Source organism: Carya illinoinensis, chromosome 8, assembly GCF_018687715.1.
Source record: "Carya illinoinensis cultivar Pawnee chromosome 8, C.illinoinensisPawnee_v1, whole genome shotgun sequence".
Lineage (NCBI taxonomy): Eukaryota > Viridiplantae > Streptophyta > Magnoliopsida > Fagales > Juglandaceae > Carya > Carya illinoinensis.
This window is the reverse complement of record NC_056759.1, coordinates 12,332,126-12,344,455: the sequence shown is the minus strand read 5'-3', so window position 1 is coordinate 12,344,455 and position 12,330 is coordinate 12,332,126. Positions and strand designations below refer to the sequence as shown.

The window sequence follows — 12,330 nt, the reverse complement described above, 5'->3', positions numbered from 1 at the left end:
GTAAATGGCATGCCATACCTATTTGTCAAGTATGTGGTATCGAATGTTACCACATCTCCAAAATAGTTATAGGCCCCTCTAGTACGGGCATCTGCCCAAAACACATTTCTCATCCTATCCTCTTCATCCACCTCCATGATGCTGAAAAATCCATCATTCTTATATTGCATCATTCTAAAATATTTCAACAATGCTTGAGCACCACCTTTACCAAGGCGTAGGTGTCGTGCCTTATCAATATAGTTACGACAATCTTTTTCTCCAAATGGTACATTCTCAAACCCACCCGCCTCAGTCACAATAGCTTGAAAACTCTTATTCATCCGTATGCCAGCCTGATCATTTGTATCCAACACCCTCCTAATTGATTCATTAACTTCTCTGCTGCATCTAAAGAATCTTGCTTTTCTTAGACTGAGTACATGATTGTGTGTGTTAAAAACTAATGTGATACATAACTTTCCATTCTTGAACATCACATTTATCCTTGCCTTGCATTCTGTCTTGCTTGTTGGCCGAGGTTTCGAGACATTTGACGTTTTATTCCGTGCCTTTCCACCACGAGCACATCCCAGAGTAACATATTTGATACTCCCATCTTTCTCTCTTTTACTCTTTTGTGTCATAACTGGAAAGCCTTCTTGTTTTCCATACTGTTTATAATAAGCCATCAATGCATTCTCAGATTCAAAGCACATCCCTGACTTTGGATCCTCAACGATATCACCCCCATCAGATTGTTGGACATGAATTAACCCATAACTGCCAGCCTCTTTGGTCTCAACAGTATTACCCAAAGATGCAGTAGACTGCTCTTCACAGTCTATCGATTCTAAAGATGCCTCACTAATCTCTTCAATAGAATTACTTTGCTTCACTTTATTTTCTTGCAAATTAGGAGAAAAAAGTATTATATGACAATATATGTTCTAAATAATGTAAAAGACAACACATGGAAAATCAAACACATTACCTCGCTACCACATGGATATGGGTTGGCATTCATCGGAGGAATAAATGCTGGTAAAGCCTCACAAGAGCTAGAGGCTACAATAGCGCTGCTTTGTACACTACAACTGGCAGCTACACTAGAGCTGACATTGGTTGGAGAACTAGACATGGGAGCGATCGTAGAGTTTCATGTTTGTTGCTGCAGTTTTCTAAATAAAAATTTAACACAAATACTTAAACCAAATATTGTATAGGAAAAAAAAATTAAAACACACTAACTACAATAAATATTCCAAGAAATAATCACCTGATTGCTCTGTAGATATGGGTAGGCAGTTAGAGGAGGTCTCATCATTGGTATGGCGGGACTATGCAAGGTAGCGGAACTACTCAAGGCAGTAATACTTGACGCAGTAGCGGTTGTAGAGTTCCATGGCTGTTGCTATAGTTATCCCAAAAGAAAATTTAAAAATAAATAATTAGACCAAATATTCAAGTTCATAAAATTAAAACTATGCTCCAACGATCACCTGGTTGCTCAATGGATATGGGTTGGCACTTTGAGGAGGCATAAAAGGTGGTAACCACGCATGAGGCATTGTACCGTAATAACTTGACATGTAATTTGAAATGCCTGGATAAAATAGTCGTGATATGTCCTAACATGTAGTAACATAATGTTAATCAACTCAAGTGGCCAATGACTATACATAAAATAAACACACGCCAACTGTTGAAAGAGGTGTACAATACCGTGGTTGATGGATTAGTGGTAGGAAGTGTTATGCATGATGCGTCTTCTTTCTTTTTTTCCATCTACATAATTCCAAATAAAACTACATAACAATGAATACAAGTGGGTGGTTGTAAAAAATGACACATATAATTATATTAATAAAGTGTGAAAAAAATACCAAACTATGGACTAAATATTTGAAAAATTGGAGATTTATTTCTATGGAATTTTATCCTTTTTTTCATATTAAATAGCGTTCAACAAAAGGAATGTGGATAAATGTTTCATTTGTGCCATTAACTTGCTTTTTTTATTATGTTATTAAGAATTTCATTTATTGTTCCTGCTTAACCTCATTTTCTTTCTTCTTTTTTGTCTCCTCCTGATTATTGTGAGTGGATAGTTGCACCATCAATCTCTATACACCTATCTTTTCGGTCAAAAAAAACATTTAAGTGTGTTTTTGTATAGGTTATTGGAACTAACATTTAGAAAATATTCTCTCTCTCTCTCTCTCTCTCTCAACAAAAAAAAAAAAACATCTAGATAATATTCAATCTAGACAAACCGCCTATAAATCCAAACTATCTTGACCTTGAAAGTTGTTAAATTGCAGGGTAAATACAAAACTTAACATCGTATTATTGGTTGGTTACAAGGATTTCAATGTTGTTGATAGGACAAAAGTAGCGTGTTCCTCAAATTAGTTACTATTGGTAGAAACTAATTTTGAATTTAATTATTTATTTAACAACTTTGAAAGCAAGTGGGTGTCCATATCATTTAACAAATTTTTCAAAACCCTCTTTACATTTTCATTTATCAAATTTTAATGACTAAAATAATCTAGAAAAATTAAAATTCTTGATTTTGAATCTACTAAAACAGAAACAGCCTTATGAAGGCCTCCTCAATGCTCTTCTTCTCCTTCATTTTCCTTTTATATTCATTTCTCCAGCCTTCTCACTCCATAGAAATACTCCATTGGTAAATATTAAAAATTTAGAGATAGAAATATACAAAAACAATTTCTAAATCTTAGATCTGAGAAGATTACCTCCTCGTTAGCTTTTCTTTTGTTGATTTTCTGCCTCCTGAACCTAGAATCTGATTTCCCCTGCTATGCTAAGCTTGAACACTTTTTATGAGAAGTAAATGATGAAAGGTATGAGAGAGAGGAGGTCCACAATGGGAATGATTTTGCTGCTATATATCCATTCATTTCTATAGCAAAATCATACGAGAGAGAGGAGATCTACTTGGATGATTTTGGTAATGAAGATCTCCAACAAATCTGCAATGATGTTGAATGATTTTGGATGAATGAATAAATAGTAGGAATGAAACGTACGAGAAGGAGAATGAATGTATTCTCTACTATCCATCGAATTTGAAATGTCATAATTCTTGCTTATTTGCTTTTTTTTTTTTAATATAAATGCTGACGTGGCATTTCACGTCAGTGGAGTCCGCATGCAGGCACACATTTGTGCCTGCCTCTAGCACTAATCGCATTATTATTAGTCCTTAGCCAAAACTCTGCCACTGTAGCACTCTTATACCTCTACCATGCAAAGCTTAATATTTGATCTAACTTAAACGTCAGATTCATCCTCATCGGGACAAGCTTAGTGCTTGCTTTGCATTGTTTAATTTGCACGAGTCAACGGTGAGTACGTAGTGGAATAACATTGGAAAACTTTTCCAACAGTTTTGTTATACCTGTGTACGAAGGCTATCAATAGTATAGTACTGCAGGACAATAACAAACTAGCTGTCCTACATATATCTATATTTTTCATGGGAAAAGGAAAAAAAGGATGGGTGATCTTGCGCGGGACTTGTCTAGGCTTGTACAATTCATTTATCAATTAATTAATGGATCGCCAATGTGCATGGTTGATGTTAGATGGTACTGCTGCATGCATAAACCGCAAAGCACGCTGTGATATATAGAGTGTAGAGAGGAAATCATCGGCGAGCTTTGTTTCCTCATCCTTGGACGTGGGAGTACGAGAATCTCTAGATTTAGGGAAAACATGAAGATAGTGAGTGACGTAGTAGATCAAATAGGGTTTTGGACACGTACGTGGTGAGGCTCATACGACAATGGAAATGAGAAGGAATACTCGATTACTGGGGAGTAGATAAATCGGAGGCCAGAAAACTTGCTTGAGGCGAGTGTGAATATAGGGGGACCAAAGATAAAATGGTGCACGAGCCTCACACATGGGAATGCAGATGATCATTCATTGGAGATGTCACAGTACTCCCCGACTGTTAATGAGCGTGTTTACGTAGGATGAAGTCCCAAAGGTGGTAGATCCATTTTCAACCCTTCATATATATATATATATATATATATATAAACACATAAGGAAATGATAAATGGACTGCTTTGTGATCAGGCAAGGAAGGGAAGAAGTTAGGGAGAACGGTAGAGCTTTTCCCTATATATATGTGTGTGTGCATGTGTTTGTGTCATGTGTATGGGTTGCGTTGAGACCGGAAGGAGTAGTCCTAAAAAAAGCTCCTGCCTGAAAGCAGATGCAATATCAACTCTTATGATCTCGAGCAGTAAATTCTAGTTATTCTCAAGAATAAATGGGGATCATTCCTAAGTATCACACTCTTAACATTTATCAAATATCATCGTTTGGTTGCATATAAAACTCTTAGTCAACTCCCTGCATGTTTCTGCCGTGCCCACTTGTTTGAAACAAGTGATCCCTAAGCTATATATACCATTGGAAACTCACGATCCTTTATCCCATTGACATACATATTTTATGGACCAGAACGTACACTAACATATACATACGTATAATTATTGAAAGATGGTTATAAAAGAAAGTCTTCTGGATGAAAAATATGACAATTGTACGAAGTCATTAACTCAGGTGAAGAGTTTTATTGACGAAAACGGGTGGAATCCGGCTCTCTTCCTCGTATTCTTCCTCATCCTGGGACGGTCTTGAAAGCGGTAGTACTAAAGGATCTAGGCTTTGGGAGGATATTGGAGCAGTAGTATCCCCTGCAAGGTCGAATTCTGTGGTAGTGAAGCCATTGATGTTGACAAGGTTAGTGGAAGCAGAAGAATTGTTGGAGTAGTCAGGTTGCAGTACTGTTTGAAAGTCACGCCGTTGTTGTTGTTGTTGATGCTGCCGCTCCTGCGCATGCTGATGTGAGTTCTGAATGACATTTGAGAATGCAAACCTACTGTTTATGAGCTGAGTTTGCACCATTGCCAGCTCCGCTTGCAATGATGCCACCTGGAGATCATATCACATGACCAGTTTTTCTTTGTCAGTTTAATTTGTTTTAGATTACATATATACACTTCACCTTTCTAGTTATAATATTTCTTAGAGAATATATATACGTAATGATCTGGGCCAATTAGTTAGGTCTTGACCTGCATTAATCAGCCAATCATGAGCTCAATCAATTAAACTTAATTGCATTAATCTATCTCTTTCTCACATGTACACACGCATATATATATATATATAGATATATTATAAAATCATCATTTATTTTAAAAATTTATATAAAATTAGTGTTCAAACTTAGAACATTTATTTTAATACTATGTAAAATCATCATTTATTTTAAAAATTAAAATAAATAAAAAATATAAATTTAATTATTTATATTTATTTTAATACACTACAAGAAAATTAGATAGTTATTACTACTTATTTTTTGTAAAAATGATTATTTCTTACTAAAATAAACTTTAATAAAAAATAATTATTTTTACAAAAAAAATAAAAATAATTATTTTCACAGAAAATAAGTGACAATGATTATCTGATTTTATATACATATATGTGCGCGTGCATGCGGCCGTGCATACGGTGATCTGATTGTGTTAACTATTTGGTTTGATTTACAAAGTTGATAAGAGTACCATGTGATAACCATAAAGATTATTATAATTTTGAAGATTAATTAAGAGAATGATTTTGTGAAAAATTATATATTGTTTTTCAGAAAATTTATCCATGAATCCATGATTCTAAGTCTATTTAAGAAAAAACTATTTAGTAGTAGATGTCAGGCGTATAATCTAGTTCGTGTAAGTAAAGCAATCTGAGAAAATACCTGCTGTTGTAAAGCAAGTATGGTAGAAACACAACCTAAAACAGGATCGGACAACCTCGCCTGAGCTTCATACGAGATTGTAACCACAGCATCGTGTCTCCGGTTCACTGGGACATGCACTAAGAGCTTAGACACATTGCTTGCTCCGAACACCTTGTGCACTGCTGCAAATCGCGCAGCTCCTTGGTCTGAGCCGAAGTGGGGTGCAAAAATACACCCACTCACGCACTTCCTCCTCAAAAACTTGCATGCTCCGCATGGAGCCGCTGCTGCTGAAACGGCCGGCTCTACCTCTGCCGGTGCCAAACCTCGCTTTCCTATCCCCTTACGTCGAGTTCCAGATGTAGTACTGTCGTCACCTTGTGGCTCGGCCATGGGAGTAGATCAGACGACGTTGCTGGTTTAATTTGATTGAGCAAAAGAGAAAGGGGGTGGGATTGCTGCTTATATGTGAAACAGATGAGTGCACGTTAGTCTTGTGAAAAGGTTGCAAGGTGAAAGAGGTGAGCTTCTCTTTGATAGAAGAGAGAGAGAGAGAGAGAGAGAGAGAGACGTTATGGTTGGTAAAGTGGGAGAATGAGTGAAACGGGAAGAGTCTGGTGTGAGGGATCCACGTACGAGCAAAGAGGGTGACCGTAAAGCTTAATGATTTAATATTGGTGTTAGTTTGTGAATTTTATACGACGGACAAAAAAAAAAAACATTTCCGATGGTTTATCTATTTTTATTTAAAATAGCAAATAAACAGTCACTTTATCTATTTTAACCAATAGTTTTCGAGATATATATAGGCTTATCTCTTCTTTTTTTTTTTTTTTCATTTTAATATTCTTCTTTTATTCTTTTTTCACTCATTTTAAACAAATGTGCCCGTGTGGAAAAGAAAAAAATAAAAATATTTTACATAGATGTAGAGAATCGTTATATATATATATATATGGCACAATTCTAGCTATTTTGCATAAACGTTACATAAATTGATGGAAATATATATATTATTAATTTTTAGACTGGTTTGAATTTAGAGATGAAATGAGATAGTTTTAGATAAAAAATGAAAGGTGAATAAAATATTGTTAGAATATTATTATTGTTTGGGTATTTGAAAAAATTGAATTGTTTATTATATTTTATGTAAAAATTTAAGAAAATTATAATAATGAAATGAGATAAAATGAGATCAAACGTTTTCAAATCTACATAGACCTTAATCATTGTACTTTAACCATTTTTTACATTTGTACGCAGGATATATAAGTACTTATAAAACTATTGGGATGCTCTAACCATGTATGGTATATTTTAAGAAACTTTAAAAAAGGTTGTCATTAGTTTGTGTGTGTACGTATATCATGTACAAAGTAAATAGGTGGTGTATGAAACGTGAATAAGGTTGTCATCTTAGCGGGGCACAAGTTAAGATTTGTGGGGCACTTGCCGCTTGGCGTGTGCATGTGATCGTCATCTCATTATCTTATAATGTGTTATTAGATGATTAGAAACTATTTATTATATTTTACTTATAAACCTCTCATTTAATATCACCTCATGAGATGATGAAAGAATGATAAAAAAATAATAATGATAAATAAAGTTTTTCATATTAACAGTCTTGTGAGGCCAAAAACTCAATTGCAAAGGAATTTTTTTCGTTGTTATTAATGGTATACTTTTTACAAGGTTTTGAAACTGTTGCAAATTGAATTTCTCGTCATTGATATATTATAAGTTGTTGAAAATCATTAGGGTATTATTGATCTTATGTCTTTCTTAAATAATACTATAGTCACTATTACATAATTATCAAGTTTTCAATCATTCGAAATACACAACAAAAGCTTGCATGTACTGTTTAATCAACCCACTGATCCCTAAATAGAAGCTTACAAATCATCGAGTTTTCGAAAATCTCATAATTCTAAAGATAATTATAAGCTTACAAATCATTAAGTTTTCAACCCACTTATCTCTAAACAATATAATCAACTTAATCAACAATAGCATCCTCTAAGGGCCTCTGCCCATTGCCATACCTTTCCTACAATAATTTTGAGTAGAATGTAACACGTGCTCTTCCTAAGTCATGTTAACGTGTCAACTTTAAAAAAAAAAAAAATGACGCAACCAATCACATTAGTTGAGTGTATAAAAGGTACGCAAAAGTGGTTGTAAATAGAGTTTATATATATATATATATATTTATTTAGTAAGAAAAAGAGTTTTTCAAACTCCGAAAAATGTTTTAATTGTGATAAATCTAGATAGACATTTTGCTATTTTGTTGATAAATGTACTAATATTTTTAGAGATGAGTTGAGATTAAAGTTGAAAGTTGAACAAAATATTATTAAAATATATTGTTTTAATATTATTTTTATATTGAAATTTGAAAAAATTGATTTGTTTATTTTATTTTGTGTGGAAAATTGAAAAAATTATAATGATTAAGTAAGACGAGATGAAATGAAATATTTTGTAAAAGTGAACAAGACTAATTAAATATTAATGCTAATAATCAAGAAGATTTGTAGAGATGATACACACACATATATATATATACATACATATATGTATATATATATATATATATATATGTATGTGTGTGTATCATCTCTACGTACATGTTTTGGTCAAACCAAAGAGAGAACATCTTCATGAATGGGAGAGTTTTCTTAGAATCCGAGTGGTGGACCATATATGGTGCCATAGTACTTAAGATATTGTGGCTGAGTACTTGAGAATCACTCATGTACTGATCTGTTGTTATGTATGGATTGGCCGATGGGGAGATCAACTTGCTTTTTCTTGATCATGATAGTTAGCTTCTAGTGCCCTAAATTGCCAATTAAATGCAAATTAAGCTCACACCTAACTATATAGGCCGCTTGGCGCGCGATTAGGAGTTGCATGAATTTACTACAGGAATAATAAGTATATGTGACGAGTTATTTACGATAAAAATAAACTCATTTTAATAAGAAATTATCATTTTTGTAGCAAATAACTGACTATATATATATGTTTTTCATGTAGTGATGCATGTGAATCTAAGGATATATATTGGAATCAAAAGGCCGTTGTACGAATCAATCGGTCATGAGCTATAGGAAAATAGAATAAAAACAAAAATAAAAAGCTGGAAAAAAATTAGGTGTGGACATATGGGAGAACGATTGAGAAAGAAGAAGTAGAGAAGATAAGTTGTTAGAAATAGTACTATATATACTTACAGTTTTACTTACGTTTAAACTTATAAAACTTATTTTGTTAGTTTTTTTTTTTTTAAATTTAAATTTTAAATTTTAAATTTTATAATTTTTTAATATATCAAAGACTGATATATAGAGAAATAAATCTTTTATATATTTTTCTTTAAGTATATTTAATATTTTCCAATTTGTTGTCGGAGACAAGTATGCGTTTTAACAAATACGGTCAAAGTCGAGTAAATGTTTGAGCTGAAAGTCGGGCCTTATGGGCCGGTTTGGAGACCTGTCACCGATCTGTCAACCATGGCTTAGAAGTTTAGAACAACTTCAGTTCCCAGCTTCGCCCCAGCCCAAGAAAATATCCGACGACGTCGTTTTAGATAACCAAAAACCCTAGATACGCACGCACGACAGTGCTTTCTATCTTTCGCAGCCAAGCTCGTGTCGTGTACCTCTCTGAGTCTCTCTGGATCATACCAGGCAGTGAAGAGTCGCAGCGAAAATGAGCCGTGGGGCGGCAGCGGTGGGGGCAAAGGGGAAGAAGAAGGGAGCGACGTTCGTGATTGACTGCGCGAAGCCGGTAGAGGATAAGATCATGGACATCGCCTCACTGGAGAAATTTCTTCAGGAGCGGATCAAGGTTGGAGGCAAGGCCGGCGCTCTCGGCGAATCCATCACCGTCACCCGCGAAAAGAGCAAGATCTCTGTCACCTCTGATAGCAACTTCTCCAAACGGTATGCGTATACGCAGAACTCAGATTGTTGGACTGTGCTTTGTAGTCGTAGCGTAGTATCGTAGGATAACCTTATTGTTTGACTGCGATGTTCGTATAATTGGTTTTGTTTCATTTTTTCTCAAATGGCTGCATGGTTTCATAAATTTTCCTGTTTGTTTTGGATAATGCAATTTTAATTCCACACCGGAGTTAGGAAAACTGAAGGATCTAGAGTTTGTAAACATTAAGACGGACAAATCGTGGATTTAGGCCTAATGATTTTGTCTTTGGAACTCTATAATAGTTCCTAACAAATGCTCTTTTCTCTGTTCATCTGTGTGCTGAAATAGTAGTTTTTCTTTTTTGTGAGTTGTGAAGCTCTGTACCTGCGTATTGTGTCTATGACATGCGTGACTCTCTGTTTTTTTTTCCCACCTAGGTATGACTTTTAGTGTGTTTATCAGGTACCTTAAATACTTGACTAAGAAGTACTTGAAGAAGCACAACGTGAGGGATTGGCTTCGGGTGATTGCTTCCAACAAGGACAGAAATGTTTATGAATTGAGATACTTCAACATCGCCGAGAATGAGGGCGAGGAGGAAGATTGAAGATCTAGTATTTTTGTATTGTGTCACCATCTATTAGCACGCTTGGTTGATTTAGTAGGTGGGGTTGTTTGATGTTTTACTTCAAGTCTGTGTTATCCTCCATGCAATTCATGTTTGTTTCTGGATTTTGGTTATGATAGAATGATGGTTATTATGAGATTCATATAATTGCTTTGGTTTTGTGGCCATTAATTCATGGTGCTGCAAGTCTCACTTTTCTGCCTCCAAGTGGTCATTTCAATCAAGTAGTTGATGTTTTGGTGTATATGTTTTATCCCCTTTGATGAATATTGTCTATTGTCTACTTCTCCTTCATGTCTTGTTTAAACTTGTCTTGCTTAGATGTCTCTTTGCCACATTGGCAATAACAGGAGAGGGGTGGATTTTTTTGAATTCGATGTGCATTTTAACTTGTGTGGCTGGTGGAAAAACTTGCAGTCAAATGCCAGTCAAATGCATGTTGTGTGTGATGATGATCAGTTGAATGCCAGTCTTCCATTCTTGGGTTCTTATATGTGTTTGGTTTTTTGTTGGTTGTGATTGGGAGCACTTAGGTTTATCTGGTTGACTTTTGATTTAAGGCATCCTTAATGTGAATTTGATTTATGAGTGGGTGGATTTCTCGTGTAATGCATGGCATTATGCAGAGAAAGGACAGCAGGGTAAGCACTGTGCCATATTGGGCATTAGGAGTGTAAACTATCCGAGTTCGAGCGAGTAGTGGATGGTCAAGTCTTATTCGTTTAATTTTAATACGCACATGAGTTGAACTTGAGCTTATTACCGACCTATAAGTTTATGTTTACGAACAGTTGATTTATTATTCGAGCTAGTTTGAGCTTATTTACAAGCTACTTTCTTTTAATAAGATAGATTCTTTGTATTATATCTTGTAATTTTATATACACATTGTTACATTCAAAAGGATTCAAGCAGCACAATTTCTCATAATCTTTTAAATACTCTAGATATTTTTCATTATAAAGATATACAGTAAAAATGTTCGGGAAGTTGTATCATTTAATAACCAATTATAAATTTGTATTTGTAAATGTCCCATTCAACAAATGAAACAAGTCAAATTAGAATTCGATCAAGTCAATCTTGATTTGTCTTATTTATTTACAGCAGTAGTAGGCAACAAGGGAAGGTCATAGTATATTCTTGTAACGTGATTTTGTACCCGGAAGACTATGTGCATGTTTGGGGTTGCAGTAGAAAATATTAGTTTTAACTTAAAGCTTATAGCTTAGGGCTTAATATAATAAGCTCTATTATTAAAAAGCTATTTATTGTTTGGGATTCATATGTCTATAGCACTTTTAAACATATTAATTTGTTTGGAAACAAATTTAAAAATCATTTTTTGACATAAAAATGACATAAAAGGGCATATACTTGATAAAAATAAAATATTATAATAAAATAATAACAAAAATAGTCTAATAGATCTTTTAATAATTATAATGAAAAAAAAAATTTCTTCAATGATGCATAAGTGATAGGAGAAGAATGAAAAATTTTAATGGATAAAGTCTTGAGTAGATTATACGGGAATAATAAAAAATATAGATTGGCAAAGTTGTCAATGTGCTAAAATGATGAGGGTCATTTCGTAATGTACATAATACGGTAAAATAGGGATTACTTTTTCTAAAGTGCTTATGACAAAAAGTATCACTTTAGTGCTTTTGTTGAAACGTAGTTTTCTGTTTTTTTTTTTTTAGTTTAGAAGTACTTTAATGTAAAACTATCAAATAGATAAATTTTGACATATAAACACTTTATATCATTCTACCGTACTTTTTAGACTTCCTACCACAATCTCAAACAGACCCTATAGGTAAACTTCTCCCTATACGATGACAAGGTATATAGATGACCTACAGCTGGCTTTCCAAGAGGAAACTACTCCAGGACCCATACGCAATGCAGCAAATAAGAGAGATGTGTTCAGTGGCCTAGGGGGATTGTTGGTTCGTAGTTTCCCCCGTCTTCCATG

General features: G+C 34.2%; 2 protein-coding genes across 2 annotated transcripts; one reads left to right on the top strand and one right to left on the bottom strand.

The window, feature by feature from the left end:
• Nucleotides 1–4,325: 4,325 nt before the first annotated feature.
• LOC122318353 (LOB domain-containing protein 20) lies at nucleotides 4,326–6,294 on the bottom strand. The gene is made up of 2 exons (XM_043135629.1): nucleotides 5,795–6,294; nucleotides 4,326–4,959 (listed from the first exon to the last, which is right to left on the bottom strand). The coding sequence occupies exons 1-2, from the start codon at nucleotides 6,167–6,169 to the stop codon at nucleotides 4,579–4,581; spliced, it is 756 nt and encodes a 251-aa protein (XP_042991563.1). The 5' UTR covers nucleotides 6,170–6,294; the 3' UTR covers nucleotides 4,326–4,578.
• A 3,125-nt stretch (nucleotides 6,295–9,419) lies between these two features.
• On the top strand, nucleotides 9,420–10,593 carry LOC122274245 (60S ribosomal protein L22-2-like). The gene is made up of 2 exons (XM_043083265.1): nucleotides 9,420–9,738; nucleotides 10,184–10,593. The coding sequence occupies exons 1-2, from the start codon at nucleotides 9,506–9,508 to the stop codon at nucleotides 10,326–10,328; spliced, it is 378 nt and encodes a 125-aa protein (XP_042939199.1). The 5' UTR covers nucleotides 9,420–9,505; the 3' UTR covers nucleotides 10,329–10,593.
• Nucleotides 10,594–12,330: the final 1,737 nt, after the last annotated feature.